The sequence below is a fragment of the Salminus brasiliensis genome, chromosome 12, assembly GCF_030463535.1.
Source record: "Salminus brasiliensis chromosome 12, fSalBra1.hap2, whole genome shotgun sequence".
Lineage (NCBI taxonomy): Eukaryota > Metazoa > Chordata > Actinopteri > Characiformes > Bryconidae > Salminus > Salminus brasiliensis.
In genome coordinates this window covers 26,518,913-26,541,383 of record NC_132889.1, presented here as the reverse complement: position 1 = coordinate 26,541,383, position 22,471 = coordinate 26,518,913, and the positions used below count along the sequence as shown (strand labels likewise).

Sequence of the window (22,471 nt, the reverse complement as noted above, 5' to 3'; positions counted from 1 at the left end):
TGCTGCGCTTGACCTTTTTATTTCTAGCTGAGGCTACAATACATCATCACGTCATATTAAAACCTGGAGAGTCATATTTCGCGTCAGTAACCAGTAGTTTTACTACCTTTTTCTGATAATACCAGCTGCCTCTTACATTTTACTCTTTTTTTTTTAATAGTCCAAAATCTGGAACAATACCATTTAGAACAGTTTCCTCCCTTTCAATAAAAGTCCAGTAGCAGTTATCATTTCTAAAAGCATGTCCAGAAATATCTAGACACCTGGTCATCTAAACCTAAACTCAAGGGTATTAATAGAGCCTCTTCTGGGAAGGCTTTACGCTAACTATTAGATTGTTGCTGTTAATGGTTGAGTCATTCAGCCCCAAGAGCAGTAGTGAAGTCGACTGGCTGGTTAGATCACGAAATGACACCATAACTCAGCTCAGAGGTGTTCAGTGGTGCCTTATTACTCATAGCATTAGCACCCCTGTGAAAGCACTTTCCCACACTCAGGCAAGTTCGGCTTAAACAAGCACAATTGAAGAACAGAAACATTCTTTTACATATACATACGTTACATGTTTCAATTATGATTGAATTGATATATTTGAATTTGAGATGAATTGTTATGCATAGTCTTTTTTCTTTGTGACGCTAATTCTAAAATAGGTTGCACACATTTAAAATGAGTGTTATGATACACTGATCAGCCACAAAATTTGCACCACTGACAGGTAAGGTGAAACATGATGTGCTTGATGTGTTAAAAGTCAGAAAAATGGGCAAGTGTAAGTAAATCTGAGCCATTTTTGAGCCATTGTTATGGCTTGGGTGTATGTTTTTTTTCCGGGTATGCTGTGGTCTGTATCTACCAAAAGTGATCCAAGAAAGGACGACCTGTGATCCAGCGACAGGGTCATGGGCATCTAAGGCTTACTGATGCAATCCATGGAGACCCCACCTTACAACGTGCAGGATTTAAAGAATCTGCTGCTAACTACTTGGTGCCAGTCTGCAGGACCGGAGCCTTCGGAGGGCTTGTGGAGAACTGAAATACTCAGATCTGCTGTGGCAACACAAGGGGGACTTACTCAGTATTAAGCAGGTGGTCCCAATGCCATGACTGATCAGTGTGTTTGGAATGTAAATGGCGGATGTAATACAATGAGATATTTACACTTAAATAGTGTAGCAATAACTTTAGTAAAATAGAAATAGTGTGTAGCAACACCAGAAAGCACAAAAATGAGTGACGCTTTCATTGTTGTTGGATACACTGATTTTTTTTTTTACTAATTCAGAGCACAGTTTGAATTGGTAAGTTTCTGACAGTAACACAATTAACTTCTATCCAGTTTTTATTTGTTTGATCGCATTCGTTATTAAATGGCATAAATGGCAACCACTTTGGGTCCTGAGGAAAGAGATGAAACTGTCATCTAATTAGAAGGAGCATCTGGACACCTATGGACAGGGTAGTATACTCAGTGCCTCTTCAACAAGTGCAGTTCGAATTTAGGCAAGTTGGCTCCCGATTGCAGCTTGAAGGGCAGCTCCCAGGCAGTTCCCATACAAGTCTCTCGAAGAGTGATGACAAAAAGCCGTGTCAGTGGACATGCTGGGTAATGCTGGCAGTGTGTGCGGCAAACCTAGACAGAAGCTTGCATCTTCGCAGCAGGCAGGGAGCCACAGCCTGGGGACAATGTCAATTATAGTCGAAGAGAGAAAGGTGCAACACGGTGCGAGAGAGCATGAGTAAGAGCGCGAGAGAGAGAGGAATTGAATCGATGCACTGTAATCTTCCCCTCTAGCGCCCTGGGGCAATTCTAATTAAAAATCACAATGACCCTTAATTCTCTTAACCCTGAAATATAATTACTGCAGTAATTTGCACCGTTTCCAATTATCTGACATGTCTTAATATATGCGAGAGTCGCAACGCAAAGTGACGGTGACAAATACGGTAAAGAAAACATCCTGCATCCTTGTATTAGGATGAAATGCCATTCCCGTTTAGTAACAATCAGCTCAGCCGTGATTTAAATCCCACTTAATTCGAGTGGTATGTATTCGTTTTACATACCGCACTACTAAAATGGATCAAATGGATCAAAATTACCATGTCAAAGTGGTGTTAAAGCCCAACCTCCCACACAGCGTTCAGTTCATTATTGTGAAATATGACTCCCTATTCAAGGTTCTGCTGGGTGCCATTCAAAGCCATATTCTTCATAAGAGGAACAATTTCTTGGCTGCTTTGCTCCTTTAGTGAGTGCTTTAATGATGAGAATGATGTCTAGCTCTGATTCTGTTCCTCTTGTTTCAAAGCAAGAATGCGAGTAGAGTTATTTAATGGCTCAAACATCGCTTAGCAGTAGTTTCTTCGTTTCTACATGCACGAGCTCCTCCCTCTCAACACACTAGAGCAGTGTTATTTGCATTACGGCAAGTGTTCTTCGCAATATCGCATGCTGTAGCTACCAAGTGCTGAAACATCACAACATATGGGTGGTTGGTGTGGTTGGTGTGGCGCAACTGATAACACCACTACCTGCCAGTGAGCTACAACACCATGTGGGAGACTGGGGTTCAATTCCCGGTCTGGGTAACTATAGTGTGCTACACCAATAAGAGTCCTTGGGCAAGACTCCTAACACTACAATGGCCCACCTCTGTAATATGATTAACCTTGTAAGTCTCTCTGGATAAGAGTGTCAGCTAAATGGCGTAAATGTACTAATGCTGCTGTCAGCTGTTAAAAACATTTCAAAAAAACTCAACTACTGTAGGCCATATTTGTAAAGGCGTCACTGTTGGAAACATGAGGGCAGTAAATCCTAAATTTAGTCTTGACAATTAATGAGATGGAACAGTGTTAACTAGTTAGAACTGTTGATTGTCTTTGGCGTAGGCCTCGTCGTCAGCCCAGGTCTTGCAATCATCGGCATTCTTGCATCGAGATCCTGCCGGACTTGGAGGCAGGGGGTGGAGTCTAAACCAAGCGTCCATCGGGACCAAACTGGTGGCAGTGGGGAGGAAGAAGGGACTTGGCATCACTTCTGAAAGCAGCAAAAAAGCATGTAATTAGAGTTGCTCTAACACAGGTGGTGGCTGGTGATTGGCTGAAGAAGGGGGACACTGTATCAGAGTCCTGATAGAACTTTCGCTAGAGCTTTCATTGCACCACCACTCCAGAGTCTGCTAAATCTTCCTGAACGCCTTTTACAGTCCAAGAGGGGTTTTGATTGGGCCTTTCTAGCAATCCTACAGGAAAAGGTTGTCTTGGTCTTGCAGACTTCACCATTCCTGTTGACTGCCAGTTGTTAATGACATTACGAACTAAGGAAATGGCTACTGAAAAAGACTCACTATCTTCCCAAAGCCTTCTCCTACTTTGTGGGAACATTTTTAGAGTGCAAGGCAGCTGCTTAGAGGAGCCTGTCCCAATTTGTGCTCCTCCTGAAAGCACTCTTTCTGAATGCGCTTCGAAAGGCGGATACAAGGGGTATGAGCTTTCAAGGCGTCTTAGAGTTTAGAGCTGAATTGGTTCACACTTCTCCTCACGTCCCTAATTGGGACCCTAATTGCTATGACACTGGATTTTAACAATTGCTGCTAACTGTGCTGTGCTGCTGCTAAAGTGCCACTGGATCGCAGTGGAACATGGGTGAATGTGATCTTATGCATTCTTACGAGAGGGGTACATCCAGTGCTCATAGAGGGCGCTTGATAGGACAGGGCCCATGGCTGCTGACTGTTGGGAGAAGGTGGAAAAAGGACATTTGCATCACCTGGCCTTTCCTAACGATAATGGCAAACAAGCCAAAACCCTAACAAGTTAATTAAGGTCTCATCCCTCGGTAATGGCTGCCTGGGAACTGAAATGTCATGAGGTGCCCAAACATTTATTTACAGCCTTTTTTTGTTCAGATTTTTAGGGGTGGTGAGAAATGCAGCTGGGGTTTTTTTTATTACATACTTAAACACTGAAGATTTTACAAACACTTCTCCGGCTGCTTGTTAAAACCGGTTATCATTATTAATATGTTTTATTATGTATGATTCAATGTGTTGTGTAGATTAAATGTATTGATCGTTCCCTATTGCTAGTGTTTGGTGCAAGTGCCTGTTGCATAGCATTACCTTATACATAACCACAACTTCCCAAGGCATTATCCATGTTACAGATATCATTAGATGTGTGTGGAGCTTGGAGGCGGACGCGTAAACACATGAACACGCACAAGACCAGACAAGGGAATGCTCAAACAAAGGGGTACTTATACACAGAGACAACGAGGAACACCTGGGACTAACAAGGGGGCGTGGCTACAGAGAAGGCACAGGTGGGAACACTAAAGAACAGGAGGGTCTAGGACAGATAAGACACAGACAGAGCCATGTGGTTACACAAAACAGAGGCAGGCATGACAGTAGTAAATGTTAAAAGATGGTCTAATTCATGCTCATCTCTCTAAACTCTGTTAATATTTATATCTCAAAGAGAACTCACTGGTCACTCCTTCTACAGAAGCTCAAAGTCTTGGTGTAGTGATGGATGATCAGTTATCGTTCTCAAGTCATGTTGCAAACATAACTCGGTCATGCAGATTTCTTCTGTCCAACATCCAGAGAATTCGACCCTTCCTCTATAGAGAGACCACCCAGGTGCTCGTTCAGTCTCTTGTCACTTCTAGACTTGACTACTGCACCTCTCTTCTGTCTGGTCTCCCTCTGCGCACCATCAGGCCCCTGTAACTTATCCAGAAAGCAGCAGCACGGGTCGTCTTCAAAGTTCAGCCATGTCTCTCCACTGCTGCGTTCCCTTCACTGGCTTCCTGTAGCTGCTTCCCGCATCAGATTCAAAACCCTGACGCTGGTCTACAAAGCCAAGAATTGACCAGCCCCTCCGTACTTGATGGCAGTGGTCAAAAGCCGATCCGCACCAAGAGCCCTTCGAGCTTCAAGTACAGCTCGGCTCGACCCGCCATCCCTCAAAATCCACAGAAGACAAGCGTCCAGTCTTTTTCTGTCCTGCACCAAAGTGGTGGAACAAGCTTCCCCTCGGTGTCTGAACAGCAGAGTCGCTCACTGTCTTTAAACGCAGACTGAAGGGCGAATAGCAGAGGGATCACCTCATTGACTTGTGTTTAGTCGGTTGTGTCTTAACTTAAAGATATCTTTGAATTTTTAGCATTTTCAAAATGCCTTAAATGTAAATGTAAATAAAGACATATTTGAGTACCCTGGCATCTCCTGAAAATAACATCTGGCATGTGTGACTCCCTCCTATACTTTGTAATTTAAGACGAATAAAGGTTCTTCCAACTATTTTACTTGAAGAGACGATGAATTAGAACTAGAGCTTGAACTACAACTTGTAGCCCTCCTTTTGTGATTTTTTTTTTTCAAATAAAATAGTTCATTTTGAAATATATTCATTTTATTTTTTTGCTGTTTGGTATTGAGAATTAAATAATTGTAGTGGCATGGGTACCGACTACCAAATTTCTGGTACCATGACATCCCTAAACCCCATATACCTGACATATCTGTGTCAAAAAAGTGTATCAATCTAAAATATGTTTTTTTATTTAAATAATAATATACATCTTAACTGGTAATATATAAAAACACTTGACTGGAGGGTGCCAGTCCCCCAAACTGAGCCGTGGTTGTAACAATTAGGCATAGCCTAAGAGTGCAGAGGCACGGTAGCTATTAAAAAGCTTCACTGCGGCAAGAATGAGGACAGGGAAAACAAATTAGGAACAGCGATGCCATTTGAGAACGATTTGGTGAGCTAAATCAGTTTGGGAATCTTATAAGCAGATAAAAGTGTATAATATTCTTACCACAGGCTTATGTAAGCTCTGTCTAAGCCCCCACATGGCTGTACACGGTTCCTCCTCAAATTTCTCATGCCGCTTGCACACAGGGAAATGCTATTTTTTTTTCGAAGACAATTTCTTTCTCTCTTTTGTTTGCAGCTATTTTTTCGCCTCTTCTCTGGCTACATGAAGGGCTTTGCTTTGTGGCCTGGTTGCTGTGTGGCGGGTCTCCCACAGCAATAAGGCTAGGCTCACAGATGGAGACCACTCTCTGGCAGGGAATAAAGAATGGTACAAGTTCTGTACTGCTCTTTGTGTGTGTCTCTCCCTCTCTCTCTCTCTCTCTCTCTCTCTCACTCATCCCTCTCTCGTTTGCATCTTTCTTTGTTTCTCTCTCTCTCTTGAAAATTCCCACTTGCTCTATCATTTTCTCCATCTTTTCTCCCCTTTCTTTCTCTGTTCTCTGTTCTTTATCCTCCCCTGACTCCCCTGATTTCCCATTTTTCCCTTTTAAGGCTTCCTTCTTTTTACCCCCTCATATGGCAGTACCCTTCAGAAAAGCTGTTTTCATGCAAGTCCGGATCAAACAGCCCTGATCGTAAGACCATAGACCCAGCTGGGATGACCGATTACGTTTATGTGATAGATCCTATTCCCTCCCCGCAGTGCAGCGCAGGTAGTTTAAGACTTCCAGGAGCAGTTGTGATCTACTTAGGATTTCAGGTGTTGGTAACAGGGGTGAGTCTGGGTCCACAGTCTGGCTCGCCATCCACATCGCTGCCTGGGTCACTGGGTTCAGCCTGGCAGAAAGGCCTTTTTAATACCTGTGGGAACAGACGAGGGTCAGACTGAGGTGAGGGTTGCTGAGATTTTTAGAAAGAGGTGGAGAGAGAGAAGAAGGAATGAAAAGGTATCAAAGGATTGGTGTATTGACTCCTTCCAGGGTCCTAACACTTTAAGACTCCAGGTTGGAGACAGCTGGGGCTGGGTAATGTGTAATTATCATTTTTGAACTTGGCTGAGACCTGGCCACTTTTGCAGATGGGGGCAATTTGACATATATACTGAGCATCCACGCACTGTTTGGCCATGACATGTAGGGAAGCTGACTGTTATAATGGTGCTACAGCAAAAACAGACCCACGTAAAACAAAGTGGCATGGCTCATTCTGCTAAAAGCTTGGACAGTCTGACTTATTTATGGTGTTTTTGCGGATTGTAGCGCTAAATTCTGATGTATTTGTTGAAAAAATAAAACATCATATATAAAAAAAATATCATAAAATATCATAACTTTTGTACCATTTCGTGCCATTTTCTGTTTTGATGTGTGCATAGTAAGCCACTGCTTGCTGAACGTGACTAGTCAGGCCTGATTTTTTTTTTAAATGCAATTATTGAATTTTTATAGAATTTTGTCCATTTTACTCCAGTTGAACAAATAACCCCCCCTCCCTCCCCTCCCTCCCCCTCCCAACCCCCCCAAAAATTGTTGTATTTATTGTCGGTAGGTCATGTCCAGCAGTAATTTTTCACGACCTAAGCCATAGAAAAGTAAAGGTAGGACATTTACTTACACTTTATGGACAATAAGTATTGGGACACCTGCTCATTCCTGCTCGATTCTTTTAAAAATCAAGGGTACAACAGAGTTTCTCCTGCTTTTGTCGGAGTAACTGTCTCGACTGTCCAGGGAAGGCTTTCTAGTAGATTTTAGATTGTTAGATGATCACCACCCCACTTCATCCCCAACTCCCCAACTCATCCCAAATGTACTGGATGGATCACCATCCATCATTCCAGAGAACACAGTTGCACTGCTTCACAGCTCAATGCTGGGGGACTATATATCCCTCTGGCTTACGCCTGCCATTAGGCATGGTGCCAATGGGTTGATTGCTACAGAGAGTCTTATTTTATTGGCAATGTTGTGTATGTGTGTGAGCATTTGCAACTTAAAGTAGCTGAATGCTTTTATTAGAAGGAGTATCCACAGACTAAGTGAAAGTGAATAAGTGAAAACTAAGTGTTTGATGCCTTATTTGCATATCCAAAATGTCCACAGCCATCGACATCCATAAATTCACCCCATGGGCCCCCCGTAGATTTATTTCCCTGACCAGAATATACATATATGTGAGATAAGGGCTGTAAGACAATATGAATAAATCTCACAATATGAATCTCTCTCTACTCAGAGATTCTGCAAATGTGTAGACTTGTGTTCCTCACAGATGTACCAGCCATGAAAGCTTGACGCCAGGGTTGGAGTCCACCAGTGGAATTGTGGCCACCTCACTGACCACCAATCAACTTTGCCCTTATCTCACTCCCTCCTGACACCAGTGTCACCCATCTCCAGTGCTGAGTGTGCGAGCAGCTGTTGCTGTGCGCCAAACAACCTTGTTGGTGTACCGCAATTATTTGAGGATTTACTTCTCGCAGGAGATTTGCTTGTTGAATTTCGATCATGTCTAACTGAGTTCCTTTTTTTTGCCATAATACAGCGCACCAGCCTGGAACCCGCTTGTAAATAAAAACTGTACTTTTTAACAGTGGCGGTAAAAAAGTAATCAAAGTGACAGCTCCGGTCAGTGGTTTGCTCCCTAAGCACAGAATACCTGCTAATCCAATACACAGGGACAACTTTTAAGTCACTCTCCAGGCAGGAATTATATAACGTGAAAGGGATATTTGTCAGTTCTGTCAAGGACGTAGCAGGAAAAGTTAAATGTATCACACTTAACCTCTCCCAGCAGAGGACATCAACATGCAAGCAGCCATTAACACTCATTAATAATCCAACTACAGCCACTGCATTCTGCACTGCCCTTTTTACTTCAGTGAAAGGGCATTACTCAAGTTACTTAGATCTTCCTTTCATTGGGCAAGGAAATATAGGTCTGTACGTTTTAAAGTCCTCGCACAGACGAAACAAATTACACAGGGCTCTGGGGTCTAAAGGTTATAGCCGTTCTTTACTAATTCAGTCATGCCAATCACAAAAACGAGGCCCGCAGTGTTCCATCACATAACATTCTCACAGTGATGGATTTCAAAACCTCTTTATACTAAAGGTATCATGTAGGAAGTAGGACAGAGACTTCCAGAGTTGTTTTTTTTACTTAGTATTGAATTATAGAATTCAGATTGAACTGAAAAAATAAACTTGGATAAAATGGATAAAATATTATTTAAAATAATATGCATAAAAATCCCAGTCAGTCCTGAGATTGAACACTTTAAAAATGCATTATTATAATATCTAAAATAAATAAATATTTTAACAAAAAAGAAAACTATGGGGGCTATTCAGATATTCAGGGCGTTCTGTTCTAGTGTGAGTTTTACAGTGAAGAAAAAAATAATGTGTTTATGTGCATATATATATATAGATATATAGATATATATATATATATATATAGAGAGAGAGAGAGACAGATAGATAGATAGATAGATAGATAGATAACTTGGAAGAGGGTGAAGTGAGACTATTGCCAAGGATTTGCATGTATATTAAATTCTTCAATAGGCTAGCTCTGACTGCAGAGGGTGCCGGTGGGATTTCTCGCTGATCCATCATGTGTTATGTCTGTTATGTGCTCGCCACAGACTGTCTTACACTGCACTTCTGTAAATCTGAGTTCTGCCTTTGCGTTCCATCAACATAACATTATCATGTAACATTTCGAAAACTGATTTGTGAATTGATTTAGAATCGTCCATGGCCTCCTTAAGATGCATCATTGTTTTTTTTTTACCCCCACTGCTACTTTTTTACAAAGTATTCTGTGTAAAACTCAAACTGCTTTGTTTTTATAGTGTGTTAATATTTCTTCATTGTACATTGTATGTTGTACGAGTAGGACTTGCTGTTATTATGACCAGAGGATCGCTATTCAAATCCTAGTCATGCTGCTAGCCATCTGCAGCCAGGGCTCAGAGTGAGCTCTCTCCAGGGTGGGTGGACGTCACTTACTCCCCACATCACTACGGTGCGGCACTGGCGTCTGCTGGCTGATGCATCAGAACTAGGTACACGGCACGTTCCTCTGAACATGTAGGTTGGGTTTGGGAAAAGACGTACTCGTATCAGAGGAGGCGTGTGTCGGTCTTCACCATCCCAGTGCCAGGGAAATTTCATGCAATAGGGGGGAGAATATGTATGTGAGGGGTTTAGTGGTTATTCAAACTGGATGTATGGTAAATGAATATTGGTCCAAAATATTGGTTTTTGGAGTCCTTCATCAGTAACAATCAGTATCGATATCAGCCTTGGAAACAATATATTGGTTGACTCCTGGTTTTAATAATGGGTTTTAATGATATCCTCAAACCACGATTTGATTCGATTGATGATACTTATGGTTCGATATCCTCCTGGTATTTTGAGCAAAATTTATATCGAAATCTAAGAAACTAAAGGTGGGAGTGGGGCATGCCATGACCATGCTGGAGTGGGGTGCTGCTGGTTTTCAAACGTTCTACATGCACTAGATATCATAATTAACAGAATGCACATCAGGTACACGCTGTCACATTTTTGCATTGCAATTTCACAGTGTTTTGATGTATCGTCACACCCCTAGTGTTACAGAGTGCAAGCTGCTGTTATCCTGGCCTACAAGACTACATGTCTCATTGCTGGGCTCAGCTTTACTTAGAGCTTTCACTGCTAGACTACAGCTGTCATCACAGACTAGACTTCTAAATGACGGTGTATTGTCTGGCCACAGATACCAGGATAAGTTTCAGCATAAGCTGTTTACTCAATGATAAACCTGGTTAATGAGCAGTTCTGCGAGCAGCAGTGTAATTGAAATGAAAATATTTGATTGGACCAGTTCGTTAAGTACTGTTTATGAAATTCCAGACATACATGACTAAACTGTGACTAAACACAAGTTTATTATGTCTAAGCATAATCTTTGTGACTTCATCTTCACTCCCTTGTGTTCTCTTATTTTTTTGTGTTTTTTTTTTTTACATTGTATAAAGCTGGCCATGAGCCATAGTGCTGTTGACGCGATGGTGGCTTGGGGTTTGCTTTACAGTTTAATCATTTCTTCCCTCTCTCTCATACACTCTCCCTCACTCTTTGATGTGCTCTTAAAGGAAATCTAGAGAAGCCTGATGATCTGCTGCTGTTATTCTCTAGCCGAATCTCATTGGCAGGCTTTTGAAAAAGCTTAGCAAACCAGGCTAATCTCACAGTAACCCCATTAGAGTGACATTGTAAAAGAATGTGCCAGTCATTTCTGCACCAGTGTGGCGTCAGATTACAAGCACTCGCGTTTGATAGAACGCGTTCTGTAAACTCTTGATGTTGAGTACAGTTTAGAAATGCTGCGGGGCTACAGGAACCCGTAGCCAGGTGGTTCAGGTGGCAGAGAACCTCTGGCAACTCCCTGTCAATTAGCGCACACTAACCGCATGCTTTAAAAACTTGTTAAAGGCTTGTTTTTATCATTGATCCCTGAAGAATTTAGGTCCGCCGCGACATATTTGCACAACGAAGCATCTATTGAAAGAGTTTCTTCATCTCTTTGAAAGTCCTGAGAGAAGATCCTTGTGCATTTCAAAGCCTGATTCACATTGCCATGCCTTTTAAGTCAACATCAGAGATTCTTCTTAAAACGTTCTCAGGAGTAAACCATTTAACCAAGCGGTGACCCTTCCTTTATCCACAGCATCGCACGGGTCCTCAGCATCCGTCTTGAGTGACACTCGTCCCTGACACTTCTCCTCACTTCCGCAGACAGCAAGTAAACGGCCCACCTTGCGCTATTCTATTGCAGCTTGATCCTGATTTATATAGAGGTAATTACCCCAGCCTCCTCTCCGCGACCAAGTTGCATTTGTATGGGATGACACCCCCTTTCTTAACCCTCACGTCAAGAGCCATCAGAAACACCATGGCTGGCCAAGGCACCCTTCCAGACGGGGAAATTGCGGACAGGGTCACGGCGACAATGGCAAAACAGGCCTGCCACTCAAAACCCAGCAGGAGATGACGGTGAGAACCAGCAAGATGTGAAACACACTGCTGGGAAAGAAAGAGAGAAAGCGAGAGAGAGAGAAATGATCCGTCAACATTGTTTGCTCTAGCTTTTTCCCCCTTGTCATGAAGGGCAAAGGGGCACTGTAGTACACGGCACTGTATACTGTAGAATCTGCTGCCTTTTCTCTATATCTGACACATCTATGGTGATATACACTTGAATCACATTTCAAGTTTGGAATCAGAACTTTCAAGGCTATGAAACCAGTTTCTGGGTGCAGATGTGTGTACAAAATTACTGTAACTAGCCAGTTAGGTGCAGGCTTTAAAGAGCTAATGTGAAAAATAGCTGCACATAACTTTGCGGACACCCCTTCTAAACCATGCATTTAAGTTGGACACATTACTGACTGAGATGTGCAAATGCACACAACAGTTGGTCCAGTCCCTGTAGAGTGAAAGTATTGCTTATAGAATAGGAATCTCTGGAGCAGATAAACACAAACCTATGGGCGCCATACCTAATGCCTAGGCGTAGGCTAGACAGGTTTTTAAGCCCCCCAGCATTGAGCTGTAGAGTAGCGGAAGTGTGTTCTGTGGAATTAATTAGTTGGGGAGTTGGGGATGAGGTGGCGTCATGAACATCCAACATCCTGACCAACATTACCATGCCGTTAGCACCTTGGCTACCAGGCTCTTCCAACAACGTAAGTGTTACCTTAGCATTACCTTTTGTGAGGCGAACACTTAAAAGCGCATTGCAGGGTTTCTGTATTTAAATATGATGTGAAACAGCTGTGCAGTTTATGCTGGTATATGTCTATGATTTTATGACTGTATATCGACCATGGCTTTAGCTATCCATTAGCATAGTACAAGCTGAACGCAGATGTCAGACTCCAGCATTATTTTGCAAACTACATCTATTAAATTGGCCTCCTTGAAAGAAACTGTAACGGCTCTAACGGGTCCGTACTGGCGAGGAACGGCCCCTGCTGTGGAAAAGAGGCCAGTATTTCTGAGATGCCTTGCCTTGCCTACACAGTCCTTAATAGCTTTGGCAAGGTCAGGACTACTTGTTTGCTTTGGGTCACGTTCTTGTTGCATCACCCAGCATCTCTTCAGCTTGAGATCATGGACTGCTGCCCTTACAGCCTCCTGTAAAATGGTCTGATACACCTTAGAATTCATTGTTCCCTCAATAATTGCAAAGTGTCTTTTTCAGCCCCAAACCATGATGCTCCCTCCACTGTGCTTCACAGTTGTTTGCTGTACATTTCCGTCTAATCTGTCTATAGAACATTTTCCAGATGGGCCTCCATGTGTCTTTCCTTGAACACCACAGGTTATGCAGTTTGTAGAGTATTCTGTACTCCTGGGAAAAGTACATGAGCTCAGGGCTATGGGAGTGTGTGGGTTGTGCTTCATTATAAAATAGTAGGAATGTCTCGATCAAGGTTTTTTACCCCCTGATCCGACCCAGTCCGGTCTTTGTGGTTCTATAAATAATGCAGCCCCACATCTTAACTTTTTAAGTGCACTGTTTACTATAGTGTTTAATATCTTACAGTCCAGTCTTACTGACCTACCTGACCATTTAGCTCCCAGGTGCTCTAAAACTCTGCAGTCTAATCACTTAGTGTGTGTGTGTGTGTGTGTGTGTGTATTAACCTCCTCCTTCTCAGATATGAATGCACCATTCAGAGCTGGTTTAGAACCAAAGGAAAGAGCCTGGTTTTCTCGCTGGTAGAAGAAAGCATTTCCTCAATAGTTTGGTTTTCTAACCAGATGTAATTCATTAGTTAAGATAGGATGGCAGTAACATTATCTTCCCAAATGGATATAATGGAATAAAATATTTTTGCCTGGGTGGTTTTGAAAGCGTAGACAGAAATGGCAGAAAATAGACATTTTCTAGAACAGTAGTTTAAATCATCAAGTTCTGACGAATTAACTAACTAAGTCTTTAACTGCTGTTCTGTGTGCAGTCTGTTGTTTGCTGTGTCATGTTTACAGCAAGGCTCTAAGTCTATGCTTAAGTTTTCCTCTTCCCTGAACCTTCCTTTCTACCTTAAATAATAACAGCAGTTATGTTTGAATCTAAGGACTGCAAATGGATCGGAACCTCACAGGCCGATACCCGAAACACACAATTGCAAGTCACTGGACATCCCTATAAAATAGTGCTACTGAAAATGGTTTTACAATGGACTTACAAGACCACCAGCCCTCACTGCATTGTGGACCTCTCTCCTAAACTCTTTGTAGGACTAATCAGTCCGTTCATGTGTTGTGGGGTTAGTGGCTTGGAAGTCGGGCTGAAAATAGGGGGTGGGATTTTTTGTACTGTACTACCTTACACTGTTTTCTACAAAATCATCTACTCCAGTTTTTATTAACGTACATTGTCTGAACAATCTGTGGCATCGAGACACCACCCTATCACATCACCTTGCCCCTGCATGTAACTTGTAAAAGTGACTTTGTGACAATGGCATTGTGAGATTAGTGTCTTTGCTTTTGGAACAAGAGTTCGAGATAGAGTTTCTTTAATTGAGGCCCTCCCTAGCACAGAACACACACCTCCCTGGTGGTCTCAGTCTGACAGGTTGAATCATACGGCGCTGTGCGGCGCAGGTGTGAAAGCAGGCGCTACCCGGTCCACCTCCCGAGCAGCACATTGAAATCTGGGTCAAAAGCCTTACAGGCTCTCCTCCCCCAGGGAGGCGCCTGTGCCTTTTATTCCTCGGTGAATCAGCGCCACATCTCAGCCCTCGCTGTGCAAATAAAAAGCCATTAGTTCCCTTTTGATCCAGGAAATTGAATGGATCATAATGGGGATTTTCGCTGAAAAGCTGGGTGTTCTTTCTTTCTCATCAAAATGAAAAGATGAGAGGTAACAAAAATAAAAAAAAAGAAAAAACTTTTTCCCATTCAAGTTTCAGGAGCAGGGAGGTCACAGGAGGCGGGCGAGAAGGACGGTGCGCAATGCACTTAGGTCTAATAGCAGGTGGAAAAGGGCGAATATTCGGATAAAGGAAAGCCACTCGGTTAAATGGAAAGATGTGACAGGTTTTAGATGCAGGGAGAGCGGCTTTGTGAGCCAAGAGCGCTGACTGTAATGATGTTTGTGGCAGGCTGCTGCGAGGCTGCGGTGCACACCTGGCTCACGCTCAGATCTGCCAGTCTGCCTCCACTGTGAGGCCAGCTGAAGTAGCCATGGATAAGTTCGCTGTGATTGGTCATTAACGGCCTGTCACACAACAGCAGTTCCAGGAAACAAGCCCGAGTTTAGGTCTGGTTAGGCGAAAACACTGGGCTGTAGAGGGTAACAAGAAAAACAAGGACACACAGTGTGATGGGTATTAGGCACTACTCTTACATAGCAGCCCTGCCGTGTTCCGCTTGGGTTTTTCTCAGGCTTTGGGCTACACTAAACTATAGGGGCTTCAAAAACTTCTTTGAGCGATGCTATAGAGGAACCATTTCTCCATAAAGAAGATGATGTTTGAGTGTGAAGAGCCTCTTAAAGGTTTACAGATCCTTGATGCCAATTTACCAATTTAAGGGTTTTCTATATTTTTACAAAGGTTCTTAATGAAGCCAAAAGTGTTTCTTCTATGACTTTGCACCCTTTATTTTTAAAAGTGTACACAATCTCAAGGATTACTCAGCTCTCTCTCTCTCTCATTGGGGATAGCATTTGTAGAGTAAGCTGATGGGAGCTGTAGAATAGCTTTTGTAGACCTGGCTTTTCAAGCTTTTTGACTGCAAATAAGCACAGCATTTGTGCATTTGCGTACACAGTTTGTGACTGTACATATGCCTGCATTTGTAAAATGATAAACCAGCATGTTGTCGCTTTGAAAACAACAAAACACTCATTTTTTTCATTTTTTCAAGTAATACAAAAAAACAACAATTGTCATTTAGGTTGGCTTTAAATTTCATAATAAATGAAGAACAAAAATGGCTGACTTTTATTGTTGACTTTCATTGAAAGTTAAGGTTTTTTGCTCTTCCTGTACAATTACCCATTGTGCTTGTTAGTACTCTCCCTCCATCACATGTAATCATCCAGGACTGACACTTGCCTCCTCCAACACATGTGGAAACCGCCACTGCAACCAGCACACTCAGAAGAAGGTGCTGCGTACCAGCTCTGATACCCTGAAGTGTCGGCTAGCTGATGAAAGCCAGTTGTGCTCTCTCAGGCTCTGGCTGCTGATGGCAGGGAGACTGTCTCTGGAGTCAAACCAGCGATCCTCAGGATCCGCTGGACCACTAGAAGTGCTGTATTCTTCTACCTCAGTAACTCAGCCGTGCTCTTGTATGCTACATGCTGGCTGCATAACACCTTAATATGTCATAGTATGTTACATATGTCTGCACCTTTGGTCTCTCCACACTGCTGTCTGCCTTGACTTGCCGTGGTTGGTGTGGCACAACAGAGAACACCACTACCTGCCAGTGAGCTACCACACCATGTGGGAGACCAGAGCTCGATTCCTGGTCTGGATGACTATGCTGCACTACACCAATAAGAGTCCTTGGGCAAGACTCCCAACACTACAATGGCCCACCTCTGTAATATAAGTAACCTTGTAAGTCGCTCTGGATAAGAGCGTCATCTAAATGCCATCAATGTAAATTGACTGTTTGTTGTGCCTCTTGCTCTTTTGCTCTGTACACTTTGCACAATTGGTTGCACAAATGTGTGCACACTGCATGATATTGGAGAACGGGATTTTGCTCCACTGCGTACTTGTACACAGATGAAACAACAAGAAAAGCCTTGACCTTTTGGCCTTGTTTTGGAGACACCAGGTTTTGTTCCAACAGCGCTGAATGTGAGTGAGTGACACACTGAATTCAAAGATTGATTCTCTGGTAAAGAAAATTGTACTTGCTTAGTTAAAGGTCGTAGTTAGGCATTTTCATCAGTTCTGTTGGTCTGTTTGTCATGATCACAAAATCAGAGCTATGAGGACAGCAGTGCTGCATTCTGTCACGCTATCCTGTTGTACTCTCCGCTCTCTGGCTTTGTCTAACTGTGCTGCTTGCTGGCAGTCTGTCTGACTGGTGATATAAAATCAGCATCCACCTGGAGCTTTTTTCATGCCAAAATTCCAGGACTCCATTGAATCAGACATGCGGCTGGCTAGGCAGAGTTCCACACTGCCTGCCTGTCCGTCTGTCTGCACGTCCGTCTGTCGTCGTGTCTGTCTGTCTCAGACTCCAGCACTAGAGTGAACCACTACTGTTTGTTGCCAAGTTCCCTTCCAACCCAGCTGCCTGACACCAGATCAAATCTGCGCTAACTGTAATTTCATAGTGGTCCGAAACCATAGAGCAACTGTCTGTATGTCTGTCTCTCCTTTCTCCAAGACCTCCTGCTGAGCGAGATGGAATGTTGAGATTTCAGTCATAGTGCACATGTGCCAGCAGTGTCTTTGATACCACTTGCAGCACTTTGCCTGGCATGCTAATCTTAACTCCCATCTCTCCCTCTTTCTCTTTGTCCTCTGTTCTCCAGGCAAACCAGGGAGCAGGAGACACCCCCGGACTTCTTCTACTTCTCCGACTTTGAGAGACACAACGCAGAGATCGCAGCATTTCATCTCGACAGGTAGGCCGGCCCGCTCCCCAACACCTGCTGGGTGAAATGTGAAGGCTGGATCTGTGTGCACGTGTGTCCACTCTCTCTCTTTTACATGGCCTAAAACATTCATCTCGCCACTCTGTTCATACCTGACTACCCCCACCCACACCCACCCACACACACACACACAGTTATCAGCTGGAGACCGGCTGTAAGACCCGTTTACAATGTTTACAATCTTTCTGCATTGTTTCAGGAATCTTGCCCGTATTGCCACTTTACCCACATAAAAGATAGGCTTCCAGCTGAAGGCTGAAAGGAGAGTGTTGCAATCACCTTATCTTCATATCCAAGCACACACAGGATCTAGGAGACCTGATGTTAATTTGTCCTTGCTTCTGGCAAGGATATCCTTCTCCATTTAGAGGCAAATGGTTCTTAAGCATCTCGTCTCAGTAGTTCTTCTCTGTATGTCAGATTTCTCCATGAAGATCTATGATTGCTTCAGCAACCACCATGAGCATGAGCCACACTCCTCCAATCCTGGTTAAAATTATAGTTTTTTGAAAAATCTAATTTACAAATCTAATTTTCCACTTTCGCAAATTGCACAGAGCCAGCCAAGATGCCCGATCTCTTAGGTTTGCTTTTGCACTGGAGGTTTACTGTTAGCTTATAAATCAACAATTAGCACTGAGCTAACTGCATATGAAAAACATCACATACTGTATGCCCCAGTATTTGCGGATACCTCTTCTAATGAGTGCATTCAGCTACTTTAAGTTGCACCCATTGCTGACACAGATGTGCAAATGCACACACACACCATGTCTAGTTTCTGTAGAGAAGGATTTTCAATAGAATAGGGACTCTCTGGAGCAGATAAACATGAATCTATTGTGGTGGTGGGCGATATGACCTCAAACTAGTATTACCTCAATTATGATTAATGAACGATCATATAAGCTGCTCAAGCTTATATGAAGTTTGGTGAAAATACTGGAGAAACATTTCAAAAGGTCAGAGGCCTTTTGTTCAGTGTGTTACTGAATAAATCATGAATTCGAATAAATCATGAATCTGGCTCTTTATTCTAGCTTCTTATTTAAATGTTTCATTCCACCTTAAAAGTACTACATGCAACTTCAGATCTGTTTAAGGTGCTACAGCTACCACTGTGGACAACAAGTGTGCCTGTTAATTTTAATAAAGTAGAAATTAAATAAAATGCTAATTTACCTTTTCATCATCAGTTGAAATTAAAACTGTTTCAATAACTAAAGGGACATATTTCCATCTCGTTTTTCATTACCATTAAGAAAATTGTCAACAAACATTTGCATCATTAATTTCATTGACGACATTATCGCCATCTTAAATAATGGCAAGTTAAATGATCTCTAATAGACTTTCCTACTGCATGAATAGTGTTGTCTATACAAATGAAAAACAGCACTTTGCACAGGCAACAGTAGACGTTTAAATTTCCCCACACTTTTAACAGCCTAACTCCAGTGTGAAACTAAAGAAGCAAACTTCAGACACCAAACATGTCTCGCCTGATTGACCACATTAAGTATAAGTGGAAAATTGTGTAAATTAGATTTTTAACCACACTACTCCTCTAAGAAACTTTTGGCTGGTTCAGCTGAAATGGAAAAACTGCCTGTTGGGATTCAGCCCAGCCTCTGGAATGCCAGTGCACGGCCCAGTTGGTCCTCAGGCATGTGCGTGGGTTTGGCAAAAGCGGCCACATCCATGCCCACACAATTATCGATTTTAGACAGGAGCAGGCTTTAGCCGACCCTAAAGAGCAGCTCGGACCGCCGTTACGCAAAGCAGCCCCACCGGCTCCGATTCTCCACACGCTGCTCAGGCCCCATCCCTCCAGCCCCCCTGGCCGGCAGCCTGAAAAGCACTTAGCGAGATTGATTCGATCCACCTTGCGGTGACGTGGGCTCAGAGGATAACAAGGTGCATATGAGAGCAATCAGAAGTTGGAAGAAGCTCCCCGCTGACTTTAACGAGGAAGCTCACAGAGTGGGCCTTTGTGTGGGGCAGGTGTTGATTGAGGTATGTCGGGACCCACTTTATTTTGTCCACAAACTTTTTTTTTCTTTTCCTTACCAGACTTTGGACCTGTTGACCATACATGGCAAATACTAAACTACAGTATATGCAGGTGTTCAGCTTATACTGTAGGATCTTCATGGAAAGTCACTGTCAGTAAAATTGGATGTTCTAGAGTAGCCTCACAAGAGTCTTGGGTCACTATGCCACTATAACATCAGCTTGAGAGGTATGAAGCTTTAGCTTTATACTCAGATTGTAGAGCAGTAGTGGAACTGTGTTCTCTGGACTATTGGACCACCACCAGGTACCTCTGGGATGAGTTGGAATGGTGTATGTGATCCAGATCTACATCATCACACATCAGTACCTGGCCTTCCTGTTTCTCCTGGTGCTGAATGCAATCACATACTGCCAGCTGTGTTCCAACATCTAGTGTAGAGCCCTACTAAAGGCTGATACTTCAGCAAATTCCCTATTAATATCCTTATTATTATTTTTTAATATCCTATATTATTTTTTGGACATATGGTTGGATATATGTGTAACAGGAATTGCATCATTACAGGGGACTATAGCACCACCATCCAGAAAACAATCGGAGTGAATACTGACTATTATCTCTATGGCTGCTCTTGTGCAAAAATGAACAAATAACAATAGACAGAGTGTTCCTGTCCATGAGAATGGAATAAGGAACAGCATCTCAAACAGTGGTCCACTTTCTTCTCTCCTTCTGCCATCCTTCAATCCCCATTCTGTATGTTCTAGTCCTGCGCCAATACCCCCGTATGGCTGACAGACTGATCGCACACAGCCAAGCCTCCACACTGGGCTCTTTGTCATCAGCCTCTAGCATGACTTGGTGGTTTTGTAGGCTCGGGTTTCTGTCGCTCAGGGGCCGAAGGCTTGGGCACCTCCAGACGGCCAGGCTTTAAAGCGATAGGTGAAACATCCAATTCACACACTTTTCCCCTTACCCCAGTTGCAGTCATCCAGCCAAGACATGCTCCTGGTGTCTGAAGTTTCCGTCTTTGGTTTTGCACTGAAACTATGAGGATAATGTAGCCAACTGGTAATGGAATAAAATGGAAGCTTATACCACACCTATTGCCATGTGAACTGCACGGCTGCCTTACCATGTGGCCATGTGGAGATAAGCTAAGTAATCACGAACAGACTTGTTTAGGCACTTTCTGAGACTGTCTGACATACTATTACCTATGCAATGGACACAGGTACTGACAAAATTGAGACTTCTTGATACACTAAAGAGACAAAAGTATTAGGACACCTGCACAGTCATCATTTCTAACAAATACAAAGATAATTGAAAGGAGTTATATCTGTCCTGCTTTCTACTAGATTTTGGAGCAATGCTGTGCGTTAGTGTGGTCAGAAGGTCGGCTGATCACCCCCTCAACTTATCTCAAAAGCATCGGAAGGCGCACCATCATTCCAGAGAACACAATTAATTCCACTGCTCCACAGCTCAATGCTTTATGCCCCTTTAGCCCATGCCTGGCATCAGGGATAGTGCCAACAGGGTTCGTGTAGTTTATCTACTTCAGAGAGTCTTATTCTATTGGCAATGCTCTCTGCAGGGTCTAGACAAGCTGTGTCTGTGCATTTGAACATCTGTGTCAGTGGCTGAACGCATTCATTAGAAGGGGTGTCCCCAAACAATTGGACATATAGCATAGCTGCCACTGCTTGGATCTGGGTTACGTGGACAAGGCTAGATGACTTGTGATGGCTAACTGGGACAACTGGGTCAGATAATCTCCAAAACAGCAGGTCTTGTGGGGTATCTGGTGATCAGTATCTACCAAAAATGCTCCAAGGAAGGTCAACTGGTGAACCTGTGACTGGGTCATGGGTGCCCAATGACTCCCTGGGCGGCCTCACCTCGCAATTTATAGGACTTGAAGGATGCTGCTGCTAACGTCATGGTGCCAGAGGACACCTTCAAAGGGTTTTGTGGAGTATATTGGAATGAGTGTGAGCTTGACAAGATTAAGCAGGTGTTTTTAATGTTATGGCTGTTCTGTGTTTATGGATATTGTATAACAATATATTGTACAACGTCAGAAACCACATAATCAGTATGTAATCTGTATGAGATTACACAGAACTTGGTGTATGAAATGCGTTTGTGCAGTTTACACAATGCTAATTAGGTTGGGCGTGTTGTCATGTTTTGTTAGCTACGTTAGCCATGTACTCTCAGCCCAAAACTAAAGAAGTGAACTTTCAGTCTCCAGTCTTGTCTTGGCTGATCGACTACATCTGTAGTAATGGGAAAATTGTGTAAATTGGTGTGTAAAGGAGAGTGAGGCGCAGGAGAATACGAGCTGTCCTCCGGGCCTGTGTGTGGCCAGACGCTGAAGGCCAATAAGCAGGACTTTAAAAGGCCATTAAGTAGCAATCAGGGAGATGTCATAAAGCGGATAAGTTATGAACAGGCTCACGTGCCGAGACGGGGCTGAGACAGCTGCTGTCGGCAACTGGAAGAATCATTAAATCATTACACAGTCACTTTGAGAAATTGCTCCTTATTTCCATGGATCTTCTGAGCTCCGTGGATTTACTCGGTTATTAGTTGATGGAGCTCATACAGTGATTACGCGTCCAATTGCTATGTAATTAGCATGTTGATTATGCTGTTAAATTAAAAGTGCGACAAATATACAGTATCCGAACTGCAGTATTTATAGCCAAGCTATTTAAAAACTGTATTCGGGGCTGGATGATGGGGATTTGAGGTATGAGGTGCAGAGTTGTGGTAAAGCTGTTTATAGGATGATCTTATGTAGGACAGTACATACTTTGCATTCAAACTGGGGCTGCACAAAATATTGTCTCAGCATCGTCATCGCAATGTATGCATGCACAATACTCACATTGCAGGACATGCCTATCAAGTTCATCATGCTACAACTTTTTTGCTGCATATACAAAAGGGAAAATCTGCACTGTTCTC

The 22,471-nt window shown here is 43.0% G+C and overlaps 1 protein-coding gene across 1 annotated transcript in view; it reads left to right on the top strand.

Moving 5' to 3' along the window:
• Nucleotides 1-22,471, top strand: part of fam20ca (FAM20C golgi associated secretory pathway kinase a) — a 69,654-nt gene that overhangs the window by 36,373 nt on the left and 10,810 nt on the right. Inside the window, exon 4 of the mRNA XM_072694139.1 lies at nucleotides 17,353-17,445. Coding sequence (XP_072550240.1) covers nucleotides 17,353-17,445 — 93 coding nt within the window. The remainder of the gene's footprint in view (nucleotides 1-17,352; nucleotides 17,446-22,471) is intronic.